A 27140-nucleotide genomic window follows, 5' to 3' on the forward strand; every position below is an offset into this window, starting at 1 on the left:
AGATCAGAGTTTAACACCATGGAGAGGAGCTGCCGTAAATGTGCAGCACTCCAGTCCTGACAACAAGTGTCAAGTCTATCAAGGTTGTTTAAAATCCACCTTGTTTTATCTTGCTTGCTTGGACCGGGCTTGCCACACATGGCATATATAGAGTTAAGATTCACATTGCCTAAGGGTGTAATTTGCGACTGGACTGGCTGTCCCACAGACAGAGGAAAGCCTGCAATACCATCATTAGCAAAAGCCTGAAGAATTGCCTGTTTCATTTGAAGGTGATGTATCAACAGCTGTCTATAATCCTCCCGCAAATTCTGATCACGAACCTCATTGTGAGGAAGACATCTGATCCGAAACCCATGGCTACCACGCAGGTAGGGAGACCCAGGACCTGCAATACTACCATGGATACCCCCATCCTGTCATGCACCAGTCATTAGGCCACCCAATTATGCAGGCGTGCATGTTATCATTAAAGAATGCTGTGGGTCTGGGGTATCAGTCTGATTATCCCTTGGATATGCGCGATCCCTTCCTCCTGGGGGTCAGTCACAATAGCACCATGAGCTCTAACTGGACCATTGGCATCAAAATCATCTCTCAAAGACTACCAGCTGATCTGCCTGAGGCAGTGGAATGAGATTCTGTAATCTACTAAAACAAGTTGGAGGATCACCCAGTGGGAAAATTAAGCCAATCCCTTCTTCATTAGCTATTAAATCGGAACGGAACCTGAACTAGGAATTGAAATACATCAGGACCTAATCTCAATTAGGAGTTAAAGTGAACTTTAAAGGAAATTTCCAAACCTCAAAAGTAGAATGAGGGAGTTCTGACTTAACATCCACAAACTGTGATCAAGAGTTTGCCGTCTCTAGATTCTTATGTCGGGGTCTTAATACCACTGACAGAAAACATTCCTTCAGTACTTACAAATCTAAAATATACATTAAAGACTAACATATAAGTACAGGATTCTGTTAACAACAAGACCAGTTTTTTGGAACCAACTGACGTGATTTATGACTTTAATCCTTTATGGGGACTAAACCAAATCAGGAGTACATCCTTATAAATCTCCTTTAATTAAGTTCAAACCAGCCAAACTCTTATAGACACTCATTTGGGTCCAAAGAATTGTACTAGCTTTCCCTCAAAGAAAGAAAACTAACAGAGAATATTACCATCTTTTGGATAGCCTATTTTTAATTATGGTTAGGTCATAAATATCCCAGATATTATAAGGGTCTGGGAAAACTCTCTTCAATTCATATCTCTCCACTTAAAATAGACACAGAGAGGGGGTTCTTGTAATTGTATACAGAATGCTACATGAGATGATTTATTAACTTTTAGACATTCTTAAAGAATTTTACATGCAATAAACTTCTTAAGTGGATAAGTATATCACAATATCAAGTATTACTGAGAGATGTACCACATATGCGCTATCTGCTCGGTGACCAGTGGTGTTCCGCAGGGATCTGTTCTGGGACCTCTGCTCTTTGTGATTTTTATAAATGACTTGGATGAGGAAGTGGAAGGCTGGGTTAGCAAGTTTGCCGATGACACGAAGGTTGCTGGAGTTGTGGATCGTGTGGAAGGCTGTTGTAGGTTGCAACGGGACATTGACAGGATGCAGAGCTGGGCTGAGAAGTGGCAGATGGAGTTCAACCTGGAAAAGTGTGAAGTGATTCATTTTGGAAGGTCGAATTTGAATGCGGAATACAGGCTTAAAGACAGGATTCTTGGTAGTGTGGAGGAACAGAGGGATCTTGGGGTCCATGTCCATAGATCGCTCAAAGTTGCCACCCAAGTTGATAGGGTTGTTAAGAAGGCGGATGGTGTGTTGGCTTTCATTAACAGGGGGATTGAGTTTAAGAGCCGCGAGGTTATGCTGCAGCTCTATAAAGCTCAGGTTAGACCACACTTGGAATATTGTGTTCAGTTCTGGTCGCCTCATTATAGGAAGGATGTGGAAGCTTTAGAGAGGGTGCAGAGGAGATTTACCAGGATGCTGCCTGGACTGGAGGGCATATCTTATTAGAATTAGAATTAGAACATTACAGCGCAGTACAGGCCCTTCGGCCCTCGATGTTGCGCCGACCTGTGAAACCATCTGACCTACACTATTCCATTTTCATCCATATGTCTATCCAATGACCACTTAAATACCCTTAAAGTTGGCGAGTCTACTACTGTTGCAGGCAGGGCGTTCCACGCCCCTACTACTCTCTGAGTAAAGAAACTACCTCTGACATCTGTCCTATATCTATCACCCCTCAACTTAAAGCTATGTCCCCCTCGTGTTTGCCATCACCATCCGAGGAAAAAGACTCTCACTATCCACCCTATCTAACCCTCTGATTATCTTATATGTCTCTATTAAGTCACCTCTCATCCTCCTTCTCTCCAATGAAAACAACCTCAAGTCCCTCAGCCTTTCCTCGTAAGACCTTCCCTCCAGACCAGGCAACATCCTAGTAAATCTCCTCTGCACCCTTTCCAAAGCTTCCACATCCTTCCTATAATGCGGTGACCAGAACTGCACGCAATACTCCTGGTGCGGTCTCACCAGAGTTTGGTACAGCTGCAGCATGACCTCGTGGCTCCGAAACTCGATCCCCCTACTAATAAAAGTTAACACACCATATGCCTTCTTAACAGCCCTATTAACCTGGGTAGCAACCTTTAGGGATTTATGTACCTGGACACCAAGATCTCTCTGTTCATCTACATTACCAAGAATCTTCCCATTAGCCCAGTACTCTGCATTCCTGTTACTCCTTCCAAAGTGAATCACCTCACACTTTTCCGCATTAAACTCCATTTGCCATCTCTCAGCCCAGCTCTGCAACCTATCTAAGTCCCTCTGTACCCTACAACATCCTTCGGCACTATCCACAACTCCACCGACCTTAGTGTCATCTGCAAATTTACTAACCCACCCTTCTACACCCTCTTCCAGGTCATTTATAAAAATGACAAACAGCAGTGGCCCCAAAACAGATCCTTGCGGTACACCACTAGTAACTAAACTCCAGGATGAACATTTGCCATCAACCACCACCCTCTGTCTTCTTTCAGCTAGCCAATTTCTGATCCAAAGCTCTAAATCACCTTCAACCCCATACCTCCGTATTTTCTGCAATAGCCTACCGTGGGGAATCTTATCAAACGCCTTACTGAAATCCATATACACCACATCCACTGCTTTACCCTCATCCACCAGTTTGGTCACCTTCTCGAAAAACTCAATAAGGTTTGTGAGGCACGACCTACCCTTCACAAAACCGTGCTGACTATCGCTAATGAACTTATTCTTTTCTAGATGATTATAAATCCTGTCTCTTATAACCTTTTCCAACATTTTACCCACAACCGAAGTAAGGCTCACAGGTCTATAATTACCAGGGCTGTCTCTACTCCCCTTCTTGAACAAGGGGACAACATTTGCTATCCTCCAGTCTTCCGGCACTATTCCTGTCGACAATGATGACATAAAGATCAAGGACATAAGCTCTGCAATCTCCTCCCTGGCTTCCCAGAGAATCCTAGGATAAATCCCATCTGGCCCAGGGGACTTATCTATTTTCACACTTTCCAAAATTGATAACACCTCCTCCTTGTGAACCTCAATCCCATCTAGCCTAGTAGCTTGAATCTCAGTATTCTCCTCGACAACATTTTCTTTCTCTACTGTAAATACTGACGCAAAATATTCATTTAACGCTTCCCCTATCTCCTTTGATTCCACACACAACTTCCCACTACTATCCTTGATTGGCCCTAATCTAACTCTAGTCATTCTTTTATTCCTGATATACCTATAGAAAGCCTTAGGGTTTTCCCTGATCCTATCCGCCAATGACTTCTCGTGTCCTCTCCTTGCTCTTCTTAGCTCTCCCTTTAGATCCTTCCTGGCTAGCTTGTAACTCTCAAGCGCCCTAACTGAGCCTTCACGTCTCATCCTAACATAAGCCTTCTTCTTCCTCTTGACAAGCGCTTCAACTTCTTTAGTAAACCACGGCTCCCTTGCTCGACAACTTCCTCCCTGCCTCACAGGTACATACTTATCAAGGACACGCAGTAGCTGCTCCTTGAATAAGCTCCACATTTCGATTGTTCCCATCCCCTGCAGTTTCCTTCCCCATCCTACGCATCCTAAATCTTGCCTAATCGCATCATAATTTCCTTTCCCCCAGCTATAATTCTTGCCCTGCGGTATATACCTGTCCCTGCCCATCGCTAAGGTAAACCTAACCGAATTGTGATCACTATCACCAAAGTGCTCACCTACATCTAAATCTAACACCTGGCCGGGTTCATTACCCAGTACCAAATCCAATGTGGCATCGCCCCTGGTTGGCCTGTCTACATACTGTGTCAGAAAACCCTCCTGCACACACTGGACAAAAACTGACCCATCTAAAGTACTCGAACTATAGTATTTCCAGTCAATATTTGGAAAGTTAAAGTCCCCCATAACAACTACCCTGTTACTCTCGCCCCTGTCGAGAATCATCTTCGCTATCCTTTCCTCTACATCTCTGGAACTATTCGGAGGTCTATAAAAGACTCCCAACAGGGTGACCTCACCTCTCCTGTTTCTAACCTCGGCCCATACTACCTCAGTAGACGAGTCCTCAAACGTCCTTTCTGTCGCTGTAATACTCTCCTTGATTAACAATGCCACACCCCCCCCTCTTTTACCATCTTCTCTGTTCTTACCGAAACATCTAAATCCCGGAACCTGCAACATCCATTCCTGCCCCTGCTCTACCCATGTCTCCGAAATGGCCACTACATCGAGATCCCAGGTACCAACCCATGCTGCACGCTCACCCACCTTATTCCGGATGCTCCTGGCGTTGAAGTAGACACACTTTAAACCAGGTTCTTGCTTGCCAGTGCCCTCTTGCGTCCTTGTAACCTTATCCCTGACCTCACTACTCTCAACATCCTGTACACTGGCACTACAATTTAGGTTCCCATTCCCCTGCTGAATTAGTTTAAACCCCCCCGAAGAGCACTAGCAAATCTCCCCCCCCAGGATATTGGTACCCCTCTGGTTCAGGTGAAGACCATCCTGTTTGTAGAGGTCCCACCTACCCCAGAAAGAGCCCCAATTATCCAGGAAACCAAAACCCTCCCTCCTGCACCATCCCTGCAGCCACGTGTTCAACTCCTCTCTCTCCCTATTCCTCGCTTCGCTATCACGTGGCACGGGCAACAACCCAGAGATAACAACTCTGTTTGTTCTCGCTCTAAGCTTCCACCCTAGCTCCCTGAATTTCTGTCTTAAATCCCCATCTCTCTTCCTACCTATGTCGTTGGTGCCTATGTGGACCACGACTTGGGGCTGCTCCCCCTCCCCCCTAAGGATCCCAAAAACACGATCCGAGACATCACGAACCCTGGCACCTGGGAGGCAACACACCAACCGTGAGTCTCTCTCGTTCCCACAGAACCTCCTATCTGTTCCCCTAACTATGGAGTCCCCAATGACTAATGCTCTGCTCCTCTTCCCCCTTCCCTTCTGAGCAACAGGGACAGACTCTGTGCCAGATACCTGTACCCCATTGCTTACCCCTGGTAAGTCGTCCCCCGCAACAGTATCCAAAACGGTATACCTGTTGTTGAGGGAAACGGCCACAGGGGATCCCTGCACTGCCTGCTGGTTCCCTCTCCTTCCCCTGACGGTGACCCATCTACCTACTTCTTTTAGCTGAGGTGTGACTACCTCCCCATAACTCCTCTCAATAACCCCCTCCGCCTCCCGAATGATCCGAAGTTCATCCAGCTCCAGCTCCAGTTCCCTAACGCGGTTCTCGAGGAGCTGGAGTTGGGTGCACTTCCCGCAGATGCAGTCAGCAGGGACACTCTTGGCGACCCTTACCTCCCACATTCTGCAGGAGGAACATACAACTGCCTTAACTTCCATTCGCACTATTCTAAATTCCCAACAAATCTACTGAAAAAACAAAAAAAAAGTCAAAACTTGTTAGGTTAGCAATCCAACGGACAGAACTTCTTAAATAAAAAGCTTACCTTATCAACACAACAGAGTCCTTTTTTTTGGTTAGAGGAGGAGGGTGGGTGGGAGACACTACACGTGTAGTGTTTCGGGTACAGCCACCACCCAAATATATAGTTTTTACTTACCCAGCAGTCCCCTGGTCCTCCGAAAACAAAAGGGAATTAACTTTTAACTTACACTGAAATTGACTTCCCAACTGTAAGTTCGCTCCGCAAGAAAGGTTGAGGGAGCTAGGGCTTTTCTTATTGGAGCGAAGAAGGATGAGAGGTGACTTGATAGAGGGGTACAAGATGATGAGAGGCATAGATAGAGTGGATCGCCAGAGACTTTTTCCCAGGGTGGAAAGGGCTATCACCAGGGGGCATAATTTTAAGGTGATTGGAGGAAGGTTTCGGGGAGATGTCAGAGGTAGGTTCTTTACACAGAGAGTGGTAGGTGCGTAGAATGCATTGCCAGCGGTGATAGTAGAAGCAGATACATTAGGGACATTTAAGCGACTCTTGGATAGGTACATGGATGATAGTGGTATGAAGGGTATGTAGGTAGTTTGATCCTAGAGTAGGTTAAAGGTTCGGCACAACATTGTGGGCCAAAGGGCCTGTACTGTGCTGTACTGTTCTATTCTTCTATAATATTATTTCTAACATAGAATCCAAAATTTTAACCTTGCTAATGTTACAGCAAAATTATCTTACAATACCCAGGATTTCCATCAAAATTTAAAGTAAACATTTATCTTAAATCCTCCAAGTAAGGCATGGGGTGAGAAGTATTGTTTGAGGAACTCAACACTTCTAAGTGTTTGCTTCAGAACCTTTTATGTTTATACTATTTCTGAGGTGTCATATGACCTCTTAGACTATAGGTGCGACCTTTATGTGTATGTTTTCCTTGCTTTCAAAATCCATATTTGGTAGTATCATGAACTAATTCTCCACTTAATGTTTTACTGGAAACACCTTTTTTTTTGAAGTTGCGAGCATTTATCTGGTCAAAATGTTTCGAATTGTGTTTACTTGACCTCTTTCCCGTAAGTCCATTTTCATTTATTGTTTTATGATCTATAATTGCCTTTTTTATGGTACCTTAAAACAACCTTTTGGGCTGATTTTTCTGCATCAACAACGCCATAAACTAATTAAGTTTATTGCTACCTCTTACTGATGGCACACAGGATATTTCAATGTGTGTGTTTATCTTCCAATTCCCTGGCAACAGGAATTCTATTCTAACAGGGACCTTGAAATATTTAACTTTACCTTCTTAGAGGGAATCTCAGTGAGTTCTAAAATCTGACCCTTTATTCAATCTTTAATTTTAAAAGGTATAATATATTAACTATATCTAAATACCACCAAATTAAATCTATTATACCTAAATTTCATCACAAGAGAGGGGGCAGAGAAAGAAAGGGAGCAGAGAGAGAGTGAAGGGAGCAGCAAGAGAGAGAGAGAGAGGCATAGAGAGAGAGGGGACAGAGAGAGAGAAGGCAAAGAGAGAGAAAGGAGGCCAGGGAGGGAGGGAGTAGAGAGAGCGATAGAGGGGGCAGAGAGTGAGAGTGGGACAGAGAGGAAGAGGGGACAGAGATACAGAGAAAATGGGCAGAGAAAGAGAGGGGAAAAAGCAACAATGAGAGAGGGCAGAGAAGGAGGGGAAGCAGAGAGAGGGGGCAGAGATAGAGAAAGTGGGCAGAGAGAGAGGGGGAAGCTGAGAGAGATAGAGGGCCAGGGAGACGGGTTGTATGGAGAGAGTGGGGGGGGGGGGGAGCAGAGAAAGAGAGGGCAGAGAGCTAGAGGGCAAAGAGAGATTGAGGGGGACAGAGAGAGAGAGGGGTGGACAGAGCGAGGGCAAAGAGAGAAATAGGTGGAAGAGAGAGGTGGGCAGAGGGAGGAAGGGGGCAGAGATAGAGAGAAAGGGGCACAGCCAGAGAGAGGGGGACAGAGAGAGAGGGGGACAGAGAGAGAGAGGGACAGAGAGGGGGGGGACTGTGAGAGGGCAGAGAGAGAGAGGACAAAGAGAGATAGATGGGGCAGAGATAGAGAGGGGCAGAGAGGGGGAGATGGGGGCAGAGAGTGAGAGGGGCAGAAATAGGGAGGGGTCAGAGAGAGAGACAGGGCTAAGAAAGTGAGAGTGCAGAGAGAGAGAGTTGGCAAAGAGAGAGAGAGGTGGAAGAGAGAAAGGGGAAGAGAGAGAGATGGAAGGAGGCAGAGATACCAAGAAAGCAGGCAGAGAGGGAGGAGGAAGCAGAGACCAAGAGAGAGGGCAGTGAGAGAGGAGGCAGAAAGAGAGCGGGGACAGAATGAGAGCAAGAGCAGAGAGAGAGAGGGGGCAGAGAGAGTGAGAGAGGAGGCCAGTGGGGGCAGAGAGAGAGAGGGAGGAGGGCAGAGAGAGAGGGAGGAGGGCAGAGAGAGAGTGAGATGGGCATAGAGGGAGAGGGGGCATAGAGAGAGAGGAGGCATAGAGAGAGGAGGGCAGAAGAGAGAAAGGAGGCCAAGGAGAGAGGGAGCAGATAGAGAGGAGACAGGGAGCAGAGATAGAATGGGGCAGAGAGAGAACAGGGGGGCAGAGAGAAGGGGCAGAGAGAGAGTGAGGGGGACAGAGTGAGACACACACACCCACACAAGGAGGAGGGACGGAATAATACAGGCGGTTGTCAGAGGGGGAGACAACACAGAGGGGGGAACACAGAGAGGGGGATCACAAAAAAGGGGACAGACAGAGAGGAGGAAGAGAGAGCAATCAAGATCACTCCTGATATCTATCGGGAATACTCCGCATCGCTACATCAAGTGTGGGGGCAGACACTGATTCCTTGTGCAAGCAAAAAAATGTCAGGCTCTCACTAAATCAGTGTTCAACATAGTGAAGAGAACGTAATTCAATAAATTAGTCTGCTCTTTTAAAGCTTCTTCACAAAAATGCAGATTTGTTGTTGTTTCGAACAATAGTAAGATAAATTTTTAATGCCTTTATCTTTCCGAAATTGTCTTTCTGGCCCCCTATGTAAGACAAAAATTGTAATATGGCTCCCCAAATGAAAAGGTTGGACATCCCTGTTCTTGTTGAATGGAGGAGCAGCCTCGAAGGTCTGAATGGCCTTCTCCTGCTCCTGTATCCTAAGTTCCTATGTTCCTAAGCACAGAGTAAAGTAGAAAACCTGAAGTTGAGGTCCATCATTCACTTATCCGCTACAGGGTGTGCTGTGGGTTCTCACCCACCCAGCACCGGCAATCAGCAAAATCAATCGATCTGGCGAGAACTTCTACTTTTCAGCTCTCACATCGCTGTTAGAACATAAGAATCTAAGAAATAGCAGCAGGAGTCGACCATTCGGCTCCTCAGGGCAGCTCCGCCATTGAATAAGATCATGGCTGATCTTCTACCTCAGTTCTGAGTCTCTTCACTCAGAGGGTGTTGAACCTGTGGAATTCTCTACTGCAGAAGGCAGTGGAGGCCAAGTCATTAAATATATTCAAGAAGGAGATAGATATATTTCTTAATGCCAAAGGAATCAAGGGATATGGGGAGAAAGCGGGAACAGCGTACTGAACTAGACGATCAACCATGATCTTTTTTGAATAGCGGAGCAGGCCTGAAGAACCGAATGGCCTACTCCTGCTCCTATTTTCTATGTTTCTATGTTTAACTCCACTTTCCTGCCTGCTCACTGTTATCACTTGATTCCTTGATTCCAAGTGTGGTCGCACCGAAGACCTATACAATAATAGCAAGACTTCCTTGTTCTTTTTTTCCCAATCTCCTTGCAATGAAGGCCAACATGCCATTTGTGTTTCTAATTACTTGTAGCTGCATGCTAACTTTCTATGTTCCTTATTCAAGTACACCCATGTCTCTGAATATCAACATTTAAAAGTTTCACATCTTCAAAAAATATTTGTCTTTTCTTGGTACCAAAGCGAAGTGAATAACCTCACACTGCCACACATTATATTCTATCTGCCACCTTACTACCCATTCACTTAACCTGCCTATATCTCTTTACAGGCACTTTGTGTCCTCCTCATAGCTTACGTTCCCACCTAACTTTGTAATATCAGCAAACATAGATACATTACTCTCAGTATCTTTGTCAAAGTCATTAATATAGATTGTAAACAGCTGACACTCCAGCACTCATTTTGTGACACTCCACAAGTTACAGCCTGCCAACTTGAAAACTCCCCGTTTATCCTGACTGTCTGCTTCCTTTCCATTAGCCAATCCTTCATCCATACTAATATATTATCCCCCAACTCCACGAGCCCTTATCTTGCATATTAACCTTTTATGTGGCACCTTACCAAATGCCTTTTGGAAATCCAAGTAGACTATATCTACTGGGACCCCTTTATCTACCCTTCTAGTTTCTTCTTTGGCCTCCTTATCTCGCGAGACAGTGGATAAGTGCCTGGACGTGGTCAGTGGTTGGTGAAGCAGCACCTGGAGTGGCTATAAAGGCCAATTCTAGAGTGACAGGCTCTTCCACAGGTGCTGCAGAGAAATTTGTTTGTCGGGGCTGTTACACAGTTGGCTCTCCCCTTGCGTCTCTGTCTTTTTTCCTGCCAACTACTAAGTCTCTTCGACTTGCCACACTTTAGCCCCGTCTTTATGGCTGCCCACCAGCTCTGGCGAATGCTGGCAACTGACTCCCTTCTAGTTATATCCTCAAAAAACACTAATAGCTTTATCAAATACGATTTCCTTTTGTAAAATCATTTTGACCTTGTCTGAGAAGACTATGATTTTCTAAGTGCACTGTTAAGACTTCCTTAATAATAGATTCCAGCATTTTCCTGACAACTGATTTCAGGCTAAATGGTCTGAACGTCCCTGTTTTCTCTTTCCCTCCTTTCTTGAATAGCGGTCTTACATTTGCTAATTTCTAATCATCTAGTACCATTCTAGAATCTCGGAAACTTTGGAAAATCCTAACCAGTGCATTCACTATCTCCACAGCTACCTCTTAGGATGTAGGCCATCAAGTCCTGTGGATTTGTTGGTTTTTAGTCCTTTGAGTTACTCCAATACTTTTTCTCTGCTGATATTGATTTAAGTTCCTTGCTCTTCTAAGCCCCTTGGTTGCCCTCTGTTTCTGGCCTTTAATTCTACTTGTCTTCTACTGTGTAGACACAAAATATTTGTTCAACGTCTCTGTCATTTCTTCATTCCCCATGATAATTTCTCTGCCTCTATGGGACCAACTTTAGTTACTCTCTTCCTTTTTATATACTTGTCACAGCTCTCATAATCTGTTTTTATATTCCTGGCTAGTTTACTCGCACATTCTACCTTTTCCCTTTTAATCAACATTTTGTTTGCCTTTTACTGGTTTCTAAAACACTCTCACTCCTCAGGCTTACTACGATTCTTTGCAACATTTTAAGCCACTTCTTTTAATCTAATGCAATCCTTAACTTCCCTAGTAAGCCACGGATGAATCTTTCTTGCAGATTTTTTGTTTATTAATGAAAAGTATTTTTAAAAGTTAAGCCTTGTTCAGTAATGTGTAACTGGCTTTTTTAATGGTGATCTTAGTAATAACCACTGTTGGACAACTGATCTAGCCCTGAAATGTAATTTTATATTTGTGGAATGTTGTTAAATATCTCCATTATGATCAGACCTTTTAAATCATTAAAAGAAAATTAATGCTTGTTCATGATATTTCAACTTCTAACTTAACTCCCAATATATGTCCCAGTTTTCATTTCACTCACTGTAAAATGTTTAAAAAGTTATTTGATTATAAATGCTTTTCATTTCCTGGTTGGCTGCCTGTGAGAATTCTTTAATGTGATTGGCTGCTTGGGCAGCTTGATGACATCACAGCAGCACAACAATGAGGATCCCCATTAACTTGCACCACCATCAATTGCATGTCAAGAGAGGTAAAGCTCTCACCACTGAGATTGCAAGGTCTCTCAATGCAATTTCCTTCAAGGTCAGTGGCGAGTGGCTTTGCTGCTGACCACGATAGGGTTGCAATAGAGGATGAAAATTGTAGGGTTTTCTTGAGTTCTAGTCTCATCAGAGAACTCCTCTTTGCTGACGATGCTGCTTTAACATCTCACACTGAAGAGTGCCTGCAGAGTCTCATCGACAGGTTTGCGTCTGCCTGCAATGAATTTGGCCTAACCATCAGCCTCAAGAAAACGAACATCATGGGGCAGGACGTCAGAAATGCTCCATCCATCAATATTGGCGACCACGCTCTGGAAGTGGTTCAAGAGTTCACCTACCTAGGCTCAACTATCACCAGTAACCTGTCTCTAGATGCAGAAATCAACAAGCGCATGGGTAAGGCTTCCACTGCTATGTCCAGACTGGCCAAGAGAGTGTGGGAAAATGGCGCACTGACACGGAACACAAAAGTCCGAGTGTATCAGGCCTGTGTCCTCAGTATCTTGCTCTACGGCAGCGAGGCCTGGACAACGTATGCCAGCCAAGAGCGACGTCTCAATTCATTCCATCTTCGCTGCCTTCGGAGAATACTTGGCATCAGGTGGCAGGACTATATCTCCAACACAGAAGTCCTTGAAGCGGCCAACACCCCCAGCTTATACACACTACTGAGTCAGCGGCGCTTGAGATGGCTTGGCCATGTGAGCCGCATGGAAGATGGCAGGATCCCCAAAGACACATTGTACAGCGAGTTCGCCACTGGTATCAGACCCACCGGCCGTCCATGTCTCCGCTATAAAGACGTCTGCAAACGCGACATGAAATTGTGTGACATTGATCACAAGTCGTGGGAGTCAGTTGCCAGCATTCGCCAGAGCTGGCGGGCAGCCATAAAGTCAGGGCTAAATTGTGGCGAGTCGAAGAGACTTAGTAGTTGGCAGGAAAAAAGACAGAGGCGCAAGGGGAGAGCCAACTGTGCAACAGCCCCGACAAACAAATTTCTCTGCAGCACCTGTGGAAGAGCCTGTCACTCCAGAATTGGCCTTTATAGCCACTCCAGGCGCTGCTTCACAAACCACTGACCACCTCCAGGCGGATATCCATTGTCTCTCGAGATAAGGAGGCCCAAAAGAAGTCTAACAAAGTCTATTTTCTAAGTCAGCTATTTCATCTCTTTCCTCCAGGCTGTAATCAATGAACATGTGGGTAAAAGTGACGAGAATGCGGAGCGAGGGAACTGGTCATCGAAGACTGACTACTTGTTCTCAGTGATCGGCTGTGCTGTGGGTCTGAGCAATGTCTGGAGATTCCCTTACCTGGCTTACAGAAATGGAGGAGGTACTGTAGTGAAATCCAAAATACAGGGCTGAGAAAGGCAGAAATAAAGGGAACAATTCATTGATTTATAAAGAATATTAATTTCAATAAAATGGGAAACATTTATTGCACTAGGTAAATAATAGTGTTAAACAATGCTGATATAAAGAATGATGAATTCAATGTCACAGCTTTAAAATGTTCATAAACTCTTTTCTTTCGGGCTGTGGATGGTGTGTCAAGGTGATAGTTTAAAATTATAAGTAGAACTGTATATGTGCATAAGTCATTGAAGGTGGCAGGACAGGTTGAGAGAGAGTTAATAAAGCATACAGTATCCTGGGCTTTATTAATAAGGGCATAGAGTATTAGAGCAAGGAGGTTGAACTTCTGTAAGACACTAGTTCGGCCACAGCTGGAGTATTGCATTCAATTCTAGACGCTGCATTTAAGGAAAGATGGAAGGCATTGGAGAGAGTGCAGAGAAGATTCATGAGAATGGTTCCAGGGATGAGGAACTTCTTTTATGAAGATAAATTGGAGAAGTTAGGACTGTTTTCTTTGGAGAAGAGAAGGCTGAGAGGAGATTTGATAGAGGTATTCAAAATTATGAGGGGTCTCGACAAAGCAGATCGGGAGAAACTGCTGCCACTCGTGAAAGGATCAAGAATGAGAGCGCACAGATTTAAGGTAATTGACAAAAGAAGCAATGGTGACATGAGGAAAAATGTTTTCATGCAGCGAGTGGTTAGGATCTGGAATGCACTGCCTGAGAGTGTGGTGGAGGCAGATTTAATCGAGGCTTTCAAAAGGGAATTAGATAGTTGCTTGAAAATGAAGAATGTACAAGGTTATGGGAAGAAGGCAGAAGAATGACACTTTGGAGAGTCAGTGCAGACACAATGGGCTGAAAGGCCTCCTTCTGTGCTGTAACAATTCTGTGATTCTGTGAGTGAGACATGTCAAATAGATGGTATTTTAAAACAAAAATAAATGAGCAATGTCACGTGTGTGGAAGTGATGGTTTATTAATTTTGAATATTTTTTGAAGTGTTATTGTTTATAATATGTGAACTATACATAATAGGCACAATTCATGCACAATATCTGAAATTCCAGTCTCCTCAGTCAGGCTTTGGGGTCAGGTTTGTAAAGTTGGGGTCCTACCTACTCGTATCAGGTGCTCTTCACAACCTTCCAAAACTGGATTGATAGAAACCAAGAACAGAAGTGCAAAAATATCATAACACAATTGCAGAAAGGGACAGAAAATATATTGATTCAGGTAAAGAGTGAATTTTACAAGGTGGGAATTTTTTTGTAACTTCGTTCTTTAACTGAACTTTTAGAACAGCAGCTGAGAGCAAAACATTTCTCATGTATTAATGTGCATTTACATAATAAAATCTTATAGCAATCATGGCCGATGAAATGGAGAGAATGAAGATGTATGCGAATATATGAATTAGGAGCAGGAGTAGGCCACTCGGCCCCTCAAGCCTGCTCCACCATTCAATAAGTTCATGGCTGAACTGATTGCTCCACATTTCCACCTACCCCGATAACCTTTCACCCCCTTGCTTATCAAGAATTCATATGCCATCTCTTTACTATACTTATTACTTCCCCAGACTCACTTTCTATAGGACCAACGCTTACTTTGTTAACTCTTTTCTTTTTAAAATACCTATAGAAACTATTACTATTTGTCTTTATATTTCTAGCTAGCTTTCTCTTGTACTCTAATTTTGCTTTCCTTATCAATCTTTTAGTCATTCTTTACTTTTTTTAATATTCTGTCAATTCTTCTGACCTGCCTCCCATCTTTGCTCAATTATAGGCTTTTTCTTTAAGTTTGATACTATCTTTAACTGTTTTAGTTAACCACAGATGGCAGGTCCCACCCTTGGAATTTTGCTTTCTTGTTGAAATGTATCTATTCTGTGTATTCTGAAATATCCCCTTAAATGTCTGCCACTGCATCTCTATTAACCTATCCCTTAACCTAATTTGCCAGTTCACTTTAGCTAGCTCTGCTTTCATGCCATCATAATTACCCTTATTTAAGTTTTAAATACTAGTCTTGGACTAACTCTTCTCTCCCTCAAACTGAATGTAAAATTCACCATATTATGATCACTGCTACCTAGAGGTGCCTTAACTATGAGGACATTAATTAATCCTATCTTGCTGCACAATGCCAGGTCTAGTACAGATTGCTCTCTGGTTGGCTCCAGAACGTATTGTTCCAAGAAATTATCCTGAAAACATTCTATGTATTGCTCATCTCGGCTACCTCTGCCCATCTGATTATTGCAGTCCATATGTAGGTTAAAATCCTCCATAATTATCGCTGTACTTTTCTCACAAGCTACCATTATTTCTTCCTTTATACCCCATCCTACAGAGTGGTTAATGTTAGGTGGCCTGTACACCACTCCCACAAGTGACTTCTTGCCTTTATGATTTCTCATCTCTACCCAAACTGCTTCTACGTCCTGGTTTCCTGAACTTAAGATATCCCTCTCGATTGCGCTAACACCATCATTAATTAACAGAGCTACCCCGCCACCTTTTCCTAGCTCCCTGTCCTTCTTAAATGTCATGTACCCTTCAATATTCAGGTCCCAATCTATGTCATTCTGCAGCCATGTCTCTGTAATGGCTATCAGATCATATTTATTTCTATTTGCACTCTCAGTTCATCTGTTTTGTTTCGAATGCAACGTGCATTGAGATACAGAGCCTTTAATTTTGTGTTTTATTATTTTTGTAACCTCGAGCCTTATCTGTTGATATACTCTTAGATTTGTATGCTCTGTTCCTTCCTGTCACAGTCTGTTTCCCATATTAATAATCTTTCGCTCTTGCCTTTTCTCTACTCTTTGACTTCCCAAATTTGATCCCTTGCCCCACTATTTAGTTTAAATCCCTCTCTACTTCCCTAGTTATGTGGCTCACTAGAACACCGGCCCCAGCATGGTTCAGGTGTAGACCATCCCAACGGTATAGCCCCCACTTTCCCCAGTGTTGGTGCGAGTGCCCCACAAACCGGATCCCACTTCTACTACACCAGTCTTTGAGCCACACATTAGTTTCTCTAATCTTATTTGCCCTATGCCAATTTGCACGTGGCTCAGGTAATAATCCAGAGATTATTACCTTTGAGGTTCTGCTTCTTAATTTGGTACCTAGTTCCTCATACTTACTATGCAGAACCTCTTTCCTTGTCCTGCCTATGTTGTTGGTACCTACATGGACCACGACAACTGGATCCTCGCCCTCCCATTGTAAGTTCCTCTCCAGCCCTGAGCTGAGGTCCTGAACCCTGGCACTGGGCAGGCACACAGCCTTCTGGACTCTTGCTCTTTGCTGCAGAGAACTGTGTCAATCCACCTAACTATACTGTCCCCTACTACCACTACATTCTTTTTTTCACCCTCCACTTGAATGACTTCCTGTACCATGGTGCCATGGTCAAGTTGCCCATCCATCCTCCAACCCCCACTCTCATCAATACAAGCTGAAAGAACCTCAAACCTGCTGCACAATTGCAATGGCTGAGGCTCCTACACTCCTGCCCTCTGGGACCCCTTACCTGCCTCAGCTGCAGCCACACTCTCCTGTCCCCAACCACTGTCCAAATAAGAAGACCATATCCTAAGAGGTGTGACTGCCTCCTGGTACAAATGTCCAGGTAGCTTGCCCCCTCCCTGATGTGTCGCAGTGTCTGCAGCTTAGACTCCAGCTCAAAGACTCTGAGTCGAAGCTCTTTGAGCCGCAAACACTTATTGCAGACATGTTTGCCCTGGATCACACTGGCATCCAGGAGCTCCCACATGCTGCAGCCATAACACATCACCTATCCTGTCATCCTTAATGTGTTTTAATTAAAATGCTCAATTATATTATTCAATTATTTATTTTATTTTCCTTTTGTATATATATTTTATTAAGCTTACCACTAGTTTCTTTATTATTTTTTTTAATTGTTAAGATTCGAAGAGACCTCAATCCCTTACCAGATACTCACCAAACAGCTAGCTTCTTCTCCAACCAATCACCTACCTGCTTGCCTGTGATGTCACACTTCATTTTCTTGAATGAGCATGTTCCACTGAACAGTGGATCTGACAAAGGATAGAGAGGATAAGATAGAAGACAGCCTCTCCCCACTCTCCACGCTCTTTTCCATGAAGCCTCTCCCATCTCTCTACTCTCTTTTCAATGAAGCCTCTCCTCTCTCTTTTCAGTGAAGCCTCTTCCCACACTTCATGATCTTTTCCATGAAGCCTCTCCCATCTCTCTACTCTCTTTTCAATGAAGCCTCTCCCCTCTCTTTTCAGTGAAGCCTCTTCCCACACTTCATGATCTTTTCAATGAAGCCTCTCCCATCTCTCTGCTCTCTTTTCAATGAAGGCTCTCCCCTCTCTTTTCAGTGAAGCCTCTTCCCGCACTTAGTGATCTTTTCAATGAAGCCTCTCCCATCTCTCTGCTCTCTTTTCAACGAAGCCTTTCCCCTCTCTTTTCAATGAAGCCTCTTCCCGCACTTCGCGCTCTTTTCAATGGAGCCTCTCCGCGCTCTTTTCAGTGGAGCCTCTCCCTGCTCTTTTCAATGAAGCCTCTGCCCTCACTTTGCAATGAAGCCTCTGCCCTCTCTTTTCAGTGAAGCCTCTCCCCACACTCCGCGCTATTTTCAATGAGGCCTCTCCCAGTACTCCACGCCCTTTTCAATGAAGCCTATCCCAGTACTCCGTGCTATTTTCAATGAAGCCTCTCCCTGCTCTCCCTGCTCTTTTCAATGAAGCCTCTCCCCTCACTTTTCAGTGAAGCCTCTTCCCGCACTTCGTGATCTTTTCAATGAAGCCTCGCCCATCTCTCTGCTCTCTTTTCAACGAAGCCTTTCCCCTCTCTTTTCAGTGAAGCCTCGTCCCGCACTCCGCGCTCTTTTCAGTGGAGCCTCCCCCTGATATTTTCAATGAAGCCTCTGCCCTCTCTTTTCAATGAAGCCTCTCCCCAAACTCCGTGCTCTTTTCAGTGAAGACTCTCCCCACACTCCGCGCTCTTTTCAGTGAAGCTTCTTTCCGCACTCCGCGCTCTTTTCAGTGAAGCCTCTCCCAGTACTCCACGCTATTTTCAATGAAGCCTCTTCCTGCACTCCCCGCTCTTTTCAATGAAGCCTCTGCCCTCTCTTTTCAGTGAAGCTTCTTCCCGCACTCTGCGCTCTTTTCAATGAAGCCTCTGCCCTCTGTTTTCAGTGAAGCTTCTTCCCGCACTCCGCGCTCTTTACAATGAAGCCTCTCCCAGTATTCTGCACTCTTTTCAATGAAGCCCCTTCCCGCACGCCGCGCTCTTTTCAATGAAGCCTCTGCCCTCTGTTTTCAGTGAAGCTTCTTCCCGCACTCCGCGCTCTTTTAAGTGACGCCTCTCCCGGTACTCTGCGCTCTTTTCAGTGAAGCCTCTCCCAGTACTCTGCGCTCTTTTCAGTGGAGCCTCTTCCCACACTCCGCGCTCTTTTCAATGAAGCCTCTTCCCGCACTCCGCACTCTTTTCAGTGACGCCTCTCCCGGTACTCCGCGCTCTTTTCAGTGAAGCCTCGCCCAATACTCCGCACTCTTTTCAGTGAAGCCTCTCCCAGTACTCCGCGCTCTTTTCAGTGAAGCCTCTCCCAGTACTCCGTGCTCTTTTCAATGAAGCCTCTCCCAGTACTCCGCACTCTTTTCAGTGAAGCCTCTCCCAGTACTCCGCGCAAATTTCAATGAAGCCTCTCCCAGTACTCCGCACTCTTTTCAGTGAAGCCTCTCCCAGTACTCCGCGCTCTTTTCAATGAAGCCTCTTCCCGCACTCTGCGCTCTTTTCAATGAAGCCTCTCCCAGTACTCTGCGCTCTTTACAGTGAAGCCTCTCCCAGTACTCCGCAATCTTTTCAGTGAAGCCTCTCCCGGTACTCCGCGCTCTTTTCAATGAAGCGTCTCCCAGTACTCCGCCCTCTTTTCAATGAAGCCTCTCCCAGTACTCCGCGCTCTTTTCAGTGAAGCCTCTCCCAGTATTCCGCGCTCTTTTCAGTGAATCCTCTCTCGGTACTCTGCGCTCTTTACAATGAAGCCTCTCCCAGTATTCTGCACTCTTTTCAATGAAGCCCCTTCCGGCACTCCGCACTCTTTTCAATGAAGCCTCTGCCCTCTGTTTTCAGTGAAGCTTCTTCCCGCACTCCGCGCTCTTTTCAGTGACGCCTCTCCCGGTGCACCGCGCTCTTTTCAGTGAAGCCTCTCCCAGTACTCTGCGCTATTTTCAGTGGAGCCTCTTCCCACACTCCGCGCTCTTTTCAATGAAGCCTCTTCCCGCACTCCGCACTCTTTTCAGTGACGCCTCTCCCGGTACTCCGCGCTCTTTTCAGTGAAGTCTTGCCCAGTACTCCGCACTCTTTTCAGTGAAGCCTCTCCCAGTACTCCGCGCTCTTTTCAGTGAAGCCTCTCCCAGTACTCCGTGCTCTTTTCAATGAAGCCTCTCCCAGTACTCCGCACTCTTTTCAGTGAAGCCTCTCCCAGTACTCCGCACAAATTTCAATGAAGCCTCTCCCAGTACTCCGCACTCTTTTCAGTGAAGCCTCTCCCAGTACTTCGCGCTCTTTTCAATGAAGCCCCTTCCCGCACGCCGCGCTCTTTTCAATGAAGCCTCTGCCCTCTGTTTTCAGTGAAGCTTCTTCCCGCACTCCGCGCTCTTTTCAGTGACGCCTCTCCCGGTACTCTGCGCTCTTTTCAGTGAAGCCTCTCCCAGTACTCTGCGCTCTTTTCAGTGGAGCCTCTTCCCACACTCCGCGCTCTTTTCAATGAAGCCTCTTCCCGCACTCCGCACTCTTTTCAGTGACGCCTCTCCCGGTACTCCGCGCTCTTTTCAGTGAAGCCTCGCCCAATACTCCGCACTCTTTTCAGTGAAGCCTCTCCCAGTACTCCGCGCTCTTTTCAGTGAAGCCTCTCCCAGTACTCCGTGCTCTTTTCAATGAAGCCTCTCCCAGTACTCCGCACTCTTTTCAGTGAAGCCTCTCCCAGTACTCCGCGCAAATTTCAATGAAGCCTCTCCCAGTACTTCGCACTCTTGTCAGTGAAGCCTCTCCCAGTACTCCGCGCTCTTTTCAATGAAGCCTCTTCCCGCACTCTGCGCTCTTTTCAATGAAGCCTCTCCCAGTACTCTGCGCTCTTTACAGTGAAGCCTCTCCCAGTACTCCGCAATCTTTTCAGTGAAGCCTCTCCCGGTACTCCGCGCTCTTTTCAATGAAGCGTCTCCCAGTACTCCGCCCTCTTTTCAATGAAGCCTCTCCCAGTACTCCGCGCTCTTTTCAGTGAAGCCTCTCCCAGTATTCCGCGCTCTTTTCAGTGAATCCTCTCTCGGTACTCTGCGCTCTTTACAATGAAGCCTCTCCCAGTATTCTGCACTCTTTTCAATGAAGCCCCTTCCCGCACTCCGCACTCTTTTCAATGAAGCCTCTGCCCTCTGTTTTCAGTGAAGCTTCTTCCCGCACTCCGCGCTCTTTTCAGTGACGCCTCTCCCGGTGCACCGCGCTCTTTTCAGTGAAGCCTCTCCCAGTACTCTGCGCTATTTTCAGTGGAGCCTCTTCCCACACTCCGCGCTCTTTTCAATGAAGCCTCTTCCCGCACTCCGCACTCTTTTCAGTGACGCCTCTCCCGGTACTCCGCGCTCTTTTCAGTGAAGTCTTGCCCAGTACTCCGCACTCTTTTCAGTGAAGCCTCTCCCAGTACTCCGCGCTCTTTTCAGTGAAGTATCTCCCAGTACTCCGTGCTCTTTTCAATGAAGCCTCTCCCAGTACTCCGCACTCTTTTCAGTGAAGCCTCTCCCAGTACTCCGCACAAATTTCAATGAAGCCTCTCCCAGTACTCCGCACTCTTTTCAGTGAAGCCTCTCCCAGTACTTCGCGCTCTTTTCAATGAAGCCTCTTCCCGCACTCTGCGCTCTTTTCAATGAAGCCTCTCCCAGTACTCTGCGCTCTTTACAGTGAAGTCTCTCCCAGCACTCCGCACTCTTTTCAGTGAAGCCTCTCCCAGTACTCCGCGCAAATTTCAATGAAGCCTCTCCCAGTACTCCGCACACTTTTCAGTGAAGCCTCTCCCAGTACTCTGCGCTTTTTACAGTGAAGCCTCTCCCAGTACTCCGCACTCTTTTCAGTGAAGCCTCTCCCAGTACTCCGCGCAAATTTCAATGAAGCCTCTCCCAGTACTCCGCACTCTTTTCAGTGAAGCCTCTCCCAGTGTTCCGCGCTCTTTTCAATGAAGACTCTTCCCGCACTCTGCGCTCTTTTCAATGAAGCCTCTCCCAGTACTCTGCGCTTTTCACAGTGAAGCCTCTCCCAGTACTCCGCACTCTTTTCAATGAAGCCTCTCCCAGTGCTCTGCGCTCTTCACAGTGAAGCCTCTCCCAGTACTCCGCACTCTTTTCAGTGGAGCCTCTCCCACACTCCGCGCTCTTTTCAATGAAGCCTCTTCCCACACTCCGCGCTCTTTTCAGTGAAGCCTCTCCCAGTACTCCGCGCTATTTTCAAGGAAGCCTCTCCGAGTACTCCGCACTCTTTTCAGTGAGGCCTCTCCCAGTACTCCGCAATCTTTTCAGTGAAGCCTCTCCCAGTACTCCGCAATCTTTTCAGTGAAGCCTCTCCCAGTACTCCGCACACTTTTCAGTGAAGCCTCTCCCAGTATTCCGCAATCTTTTCAGTGAAGCCTCTCCCAGTACTCCGCAATCTTTTCAATGAAGCGTCTCCCAGTACTCCGCACTCTTTTCAATGAAGCCTCTCCCAGTACTCCGCGCTATTTTCAAGGAAGCCTCTCCGAGTACTCCGCACTCTTTTCAGTGAAGCCTCTCCCATTACTCCGCAATCTTTTCAATGAAGCCTCTCCCAGTACTCCGCACTCTTTTCAGTGAAGCCTCTCCCAGTACTCCGCGCTCTTTTCTATGAAGCCCCATCCCGCACTCCGCGCTCTTTTCAATGAAGCCTCTGCCCTCTGTTTTCAGTGAAGCTTCTTCCCGCACTCCGCGCTCTTTTCAGTGACGCCTCTCCCGGTACTCTGCGCTCTTTTCAGTGAAGCCTCTCCCAGTACTCTGCGCTCTTTTCAGTGGAGCCTCTTCCCACACTCCGCGCTCTTTTCAATGAAGCCTCTTCCCGCACTCCGCACTCTTTTCAGTGACGCCTCTCCCGGTACTCCGCGCTCTTTTCAGTGAAGCCTCGCCCAATACTCCGCACTCTTTTCAGTGAAGCCTCTCCCAGTCCTCCGCGCTCTTTTCAGTGAAGCCTCTCCCAGTACTCCGTGCTCTTTTCAATGAAGCCTCTCCCAGTACTCCGCACTCTTTTCAGTGAAGCCTCTCCCAGTACTCCGCGCAAATTTCAATGAAGCCTCTCCCAGTACTCCGCACTCTTGTCAGTGAAGCCTCTCCCAGTACTCCGCGCTCTTTTCAATGAAGCCTCTTCCCGCACTCTGCGCTCTTTTCAATGAAGCCTCTCCCAGTACTCTGCGCTCTTTACAGTGAAGCCTCTCCCAGTACTCCGCAATCTTTTCAGTGAAGCCTCTCCCGGTACTCCGCGCTCTTTTCAATGAAGCGTCTCCCAGTACTCCGCCCTCTTTTCAATGAAGCCTCTCCCAGTACTCCGCGCTCTTTTCAGTGAAGCCTCTCCCAGTATTCCGCGCTCTTTTCAGTGAATCCTCTCTCGGTACTCTGCGCTCTTTACAATGAAGCCTCTCCCAGTATTCTGCACTCTTTTCAATGAAGCCCCTTCCCGCACTCCGCACTCTTTTCAATGAAGCCTCTGCCCTCTGTTTTCAGTGAAGCTTCTTCCCGCACTCCGCGCTCTTTTCAGTGACGCCTCTCCCGGTGCACCGCGCTCTTTTCAGTGAAGCCTCTCCCAGTACTCTGCGCTATTTTCAGTGGAGCCTCTTCCCACACTCCGCGCTCTTTTCAATGAAGCCTCTTCCCGCACTCCGCACTCTTTTCAGTGACGCCTCTCCCGGTACTCCGCGCTCTTTTCAGTGAAGTCTTGCCCAGTACTCCGCACTCTTTTCAGTGAAGCCTCTCCCAGTACTCCGCGCTCTTTTCAGTGAAGCCTCTCCCAGTACTCCGTGCTCTTTTCAATGAAGCCTCTCCCAGTACTCCGCACTCTTTTCAGTGAAGCCTCTCCCAGTACTCCGCACAAATTTCAATGAAGCCTCTCCCAGTACTCCGCACTCTTTTCAGTGAAGCCTCTCCCAGTACTTCGCGCTCTTTTCAATGAAGCCTCTTCCCGCACTCTGCGCTCTTTTCAATGAAGCCTCTCCCAGTACTCTGCGCTCTTTACAGTGAAGTCTCTCCCAGCACTCCGCACTCTTTTCAGTGAAGCCTCTCCCAGTACTCCGCGCAAATTTCAATGAAGCCTCTCCCAGTACTCCGCACACTTTTCAGTGAAGCCTCTCCCAGTACTCTGCGCTTTTTACAGTGAAGCCTCTCCCAGTACTCCGCACTCTTTTCAGTGAAGCCTCTCCCAGTACTCCGCGCAAATTTCAATGAAGCCTCTCCCAGTACTCCGCACTCTTTTCAGTGAAGCCTCTCCCAGTGTTCCGCGCTCTTTTCAATGAAGACTCTTCCCGCACTCTGCGCTCTTTTCAATGAAGCCTCTCCCAGTACTCTGCGCTTTTCACAGTGAAGCCTCTCCCAGTACTCCGCACTCTTTTCAATGAAGCCTCTCCCAGTGCTCTGCGCTCTTCACAGTGAAGCCTCTCCCAGTACTCCGCACTCTTTTCAGTGGAGCCTCTTCCCACACTCCGCGCTCTTTTCAATGAAGCCTCTTCCCACACTCCGCGCTCTTTTCAGTGAAGCCTCTCCCAGTACTCCGCGCTATTTTCAAGGAAGCCTCTCCGAGTACTCCGCACTCTTTTCAGTGAGGCCTCTCCCAGTACTCCGCAATCTTTTCAGTGAAGCCTCTCCCAGTACTCCGCAATCTTTTCAGTGAAGCCTCTCCCAGTACTCCGCACACTTTTCAGTGAAGCCTCTCCCAGTATTCCGCAATCTTTTCAGTGAAGCCTCTCCCAGTACTCCGCAATCTTTTCAATGAAGCGTCTCCCAGTACTCCGCACTCTTTTCAATGAAGCCTCTCCCAGTACTCCGCGCTATTTTCAAGGAAGCCTCTCCGAGTACTCCGCACTCTTTTCAGTGAAGCCTCTCCCATTACTCCGCAATCTTTTCAGTGAAGCCTCTCCCAGTACTCCGCACTCTTTTCAGTGAAGCCTCTCCCAGTACTCCGCGCTCTTTTCTATGAAGCCCCATCCCGCACTCCGCGCTCTTTTCAATGAAGCCTCTGCCCTCTGTTTTCAGTGAAGCTTCTTCCCGCACTCCGCGCTCTTTTCAGTGACGCCTCTCCCGGTACACCGCGCTCTTTTCAGTGAAGCCTCTCCCAGTACTCTGCGCTCTTTTCAGTGGAGCCTCTTCCCACACTCCGCGCTCTTTTCAATGAAGCCTCTTCCCGCACTCCGCACTCTTTTCAGTGAAGCCTCTCCCAGTACTCCGCGCAAATTTCAATGAAGCCTCTCCCAGTACTCCGCACTCTTTTCAGTGAAGCCTCTCCCAGTACTCCGCGCTCTTTTCAATGAAGCCTCTTCCCGCACTCTGCGCTCTTTTCAATGAAGCCTCTCCCAGTACTCTGCGCTCTTCACAGTGAAGCCTCTCCCAGTACTCCGCACTCTTTTCAATGAAGCCTCTCCCAGTGCTCTGCGCTCTTTACAGTGAAGCCTCCCAGTACTCCGCACTCTTTTCAGTGGAGCCTCTTCCCACACTCCGCGCTCTTTTCAATGAAGCCTCTTCCCGCACTCCGCGCTATTTTCAGTGAAGCCTCTCCCAGTACTCCGCAATCTTTTCAGTGAAGCCTCTCCCAGTACTCTGCGCTCTTTTCAATGAAGCGTCTCCCAGTACTCCGCCCTCTTTTCAATGAAGCCTCTCACAGTACTCCGCGCTCTTTTCAATGAAGCCCCTTCCCGCACCCCGTGCTCTTTTCAATGAAGCCTCTGCCCTCTGTTTTCAGTGAAGCTTCTTCCCGCACACCGTGCTCTTTTCAGTGAAGCCTCTCCCGGTACACCGCGCTCTTTTCAGTGAAGCCTCTCCCAGTACTCTGCGCTCTTTTCAGTGGAGCCTCTTCCCACACTCCGCGCTCTTTTCAATGAAGCCTCTTCCCGCACTCCGCACTCTTTTCAGTGAAGCCTCTCCCAGTACTCCGCGCAAATTTCAATTAAGCCTCTCCCAGTACTCCGCACTCTTTTCAGTGAAGCCTCTCCCAGTACTCCGCGCTCTTTTCAATGAAGCCTCTGCCCGCACTCTGCGCTCTTTTCAATGAAGCCTCTCCCAGTACTCTGCGATCTTCACAGTGAAGCCTCTCCCAGTACTCCGCACTGTTTTCAATGAAGCCTCTTCCAGTGCTCTGCGCTCTTTACAGTGAAGCCTCCCAGTACTCCGCACTCTTTTCAATGAAGCCCCTTCCCGCACTCCGCGCTCTTTTCAATGAAGCCTCTTCCCGCACTCCGCGCTCTTTTCAGTGAAGCCTCTCCCAGTACTCCGCGCTATTTTCAATGAAGCCTCTCCGAGTACGCCGCACTCTTTTCAGTGAAGCCTCTCCCAGTACTCCGCAATCTTTTCAGTGAAGCCTCTCCCAGTACTCCGCAATCTTTTCAGTGAAGCCTCTCCCAGTACTCCGCACTCTTTTCAGTGAAGCCTCTCCCAGTACTCTGCAATCTTTTCAGTGAAGCCTCTCCCAGTACTCCGCAATCTTTTCAATGAAGCGTCTCCCAGTACTCCGCACTCTTTTCAATGAAGCCTCTCCCAGTACTCCGCGCTATTTTCAAGGAAGCCTCTCCGAGTACTCCGCACTCTTTTCAGTGAAGCCTCTCCCATTACTCCGCAATCTTTTCAGTGAAGCCTCTCCCAGTACTCCGCACTCTTTTCAGTGAAGCCTCTCCCAGTACTCCGCGCTCTTTTCAATGAAGCCCCTTCCCGCACTCCGCGCTCTTTTCAATGAAGCCTCTGCCCTCTGTTTTCAGTGAAGCTTCTTCCCGCACTCCGCGCTCTTTTCAGTGACGCCTCTCCCGGTACACCGCGCTCTTTTCAGTGAAGCCTCTCCCAGTAATCTGCGCTCTTTTCAGTGGAGCCTCTTCCCACACTCCGCGCTCTTTTCAATGAAGCCTCTTCCCACACTCCGCGCTCTTTTCAATGAAGCCTCTCCCAGTACTCCGCACTCTTTTCAGTGAAGCCTCTCCCAGTACTCCGCGCTCTTTTCAATGAAGCCTCTGCCCGCACTCTGCGCTCTTTTCAATGAAGCCTCTCCCAGTACTCTGCGATCTTCACAGTGAAGCCTCTCCCAGTACTCCGCACTGTTTTCAATGAAGCCTCTTCCAGTGCTCTGCGCTCTTTACAGTGAAGCCTCCCAGTACTCCGCACTCTTTTCAATGAAGCCCCTTCCCGCACTCCGCGCTCTTTTCAATGAAGCCTCTTCCCGCACTCCGCGCTCTTTTCAGTGAAGCCTCTCCCAGTACTCCGCGCTATTTTCAATGAAGCCTCTCCGAGTACGCCGCACTCTTTTCAGTGAAGCCTCTCCCAGTACTCCGCAATCTTTTCAGTGAAGCCTCTCCCAGTACTCCGCAATCTTTTCAGTGAAGCCTCTCCCAGTACTCCGCACTCTTTTCAGTGAAGCCTCTCCCAGTACTCCGCAATCTTTTCAGTGAAGCCTCTCCCAGTACTCCGCAATCTTTTCAATGAAGCGTCTCCCAGTACTCCGCACTCTTTTCAATGAAGCCTCTCCCAGTACTCCGCGCTATTTTCAAGGAAGCCTCTCCGAGTACTCCGCACTCTTTTCAGTGAAGCCTCTC

At 47.2% G+C, this 27140-nt stretch overlaps 1 protein-coding gene across 1 annotated transcript in view; it reads left to right on the top strand.

Annotated features, from left to right (window-relative positions):
• Positions 1 to 275: 275 nt before the first annotated feature.
• The window catches only part of LOC137377445 (sodium- and chloride-dependent neutral and basic amino acid transporter B(0+)-like), a 200356-nt gene continuing 173491 nt past the window's right edge, over positions 276 to 27140 (top strand). Inside the window, exons 1-2 of the mRNA XM_068047023.1 lie at positions 276 to 371; positions 13123 to 13276. Of these exons, the coding sequence (XP_067903124.1) occupies positions 276 to 371; positions 13123 to 13276 (250 nt within the window). The remainder of the gene's footprint in view (positions 372 to 13122; positions 13277 to 27140) is intronic.

This window comes from Heterodontus francisci, chromosome 15, assembly GCF_036365525.1.
Source record: "Heterodontus francisci isolate sHetFra1 chromosome 15, sHetFra1.hap1, whole genome shotgun sequence".
Classification (NCBI taxonomy): Eukaryota; Metazoa; Chordata; class Chondrichthyes; order Heterodontiformes; family Heterodontidae; genus Heterodontus; species Heterodontus francisci.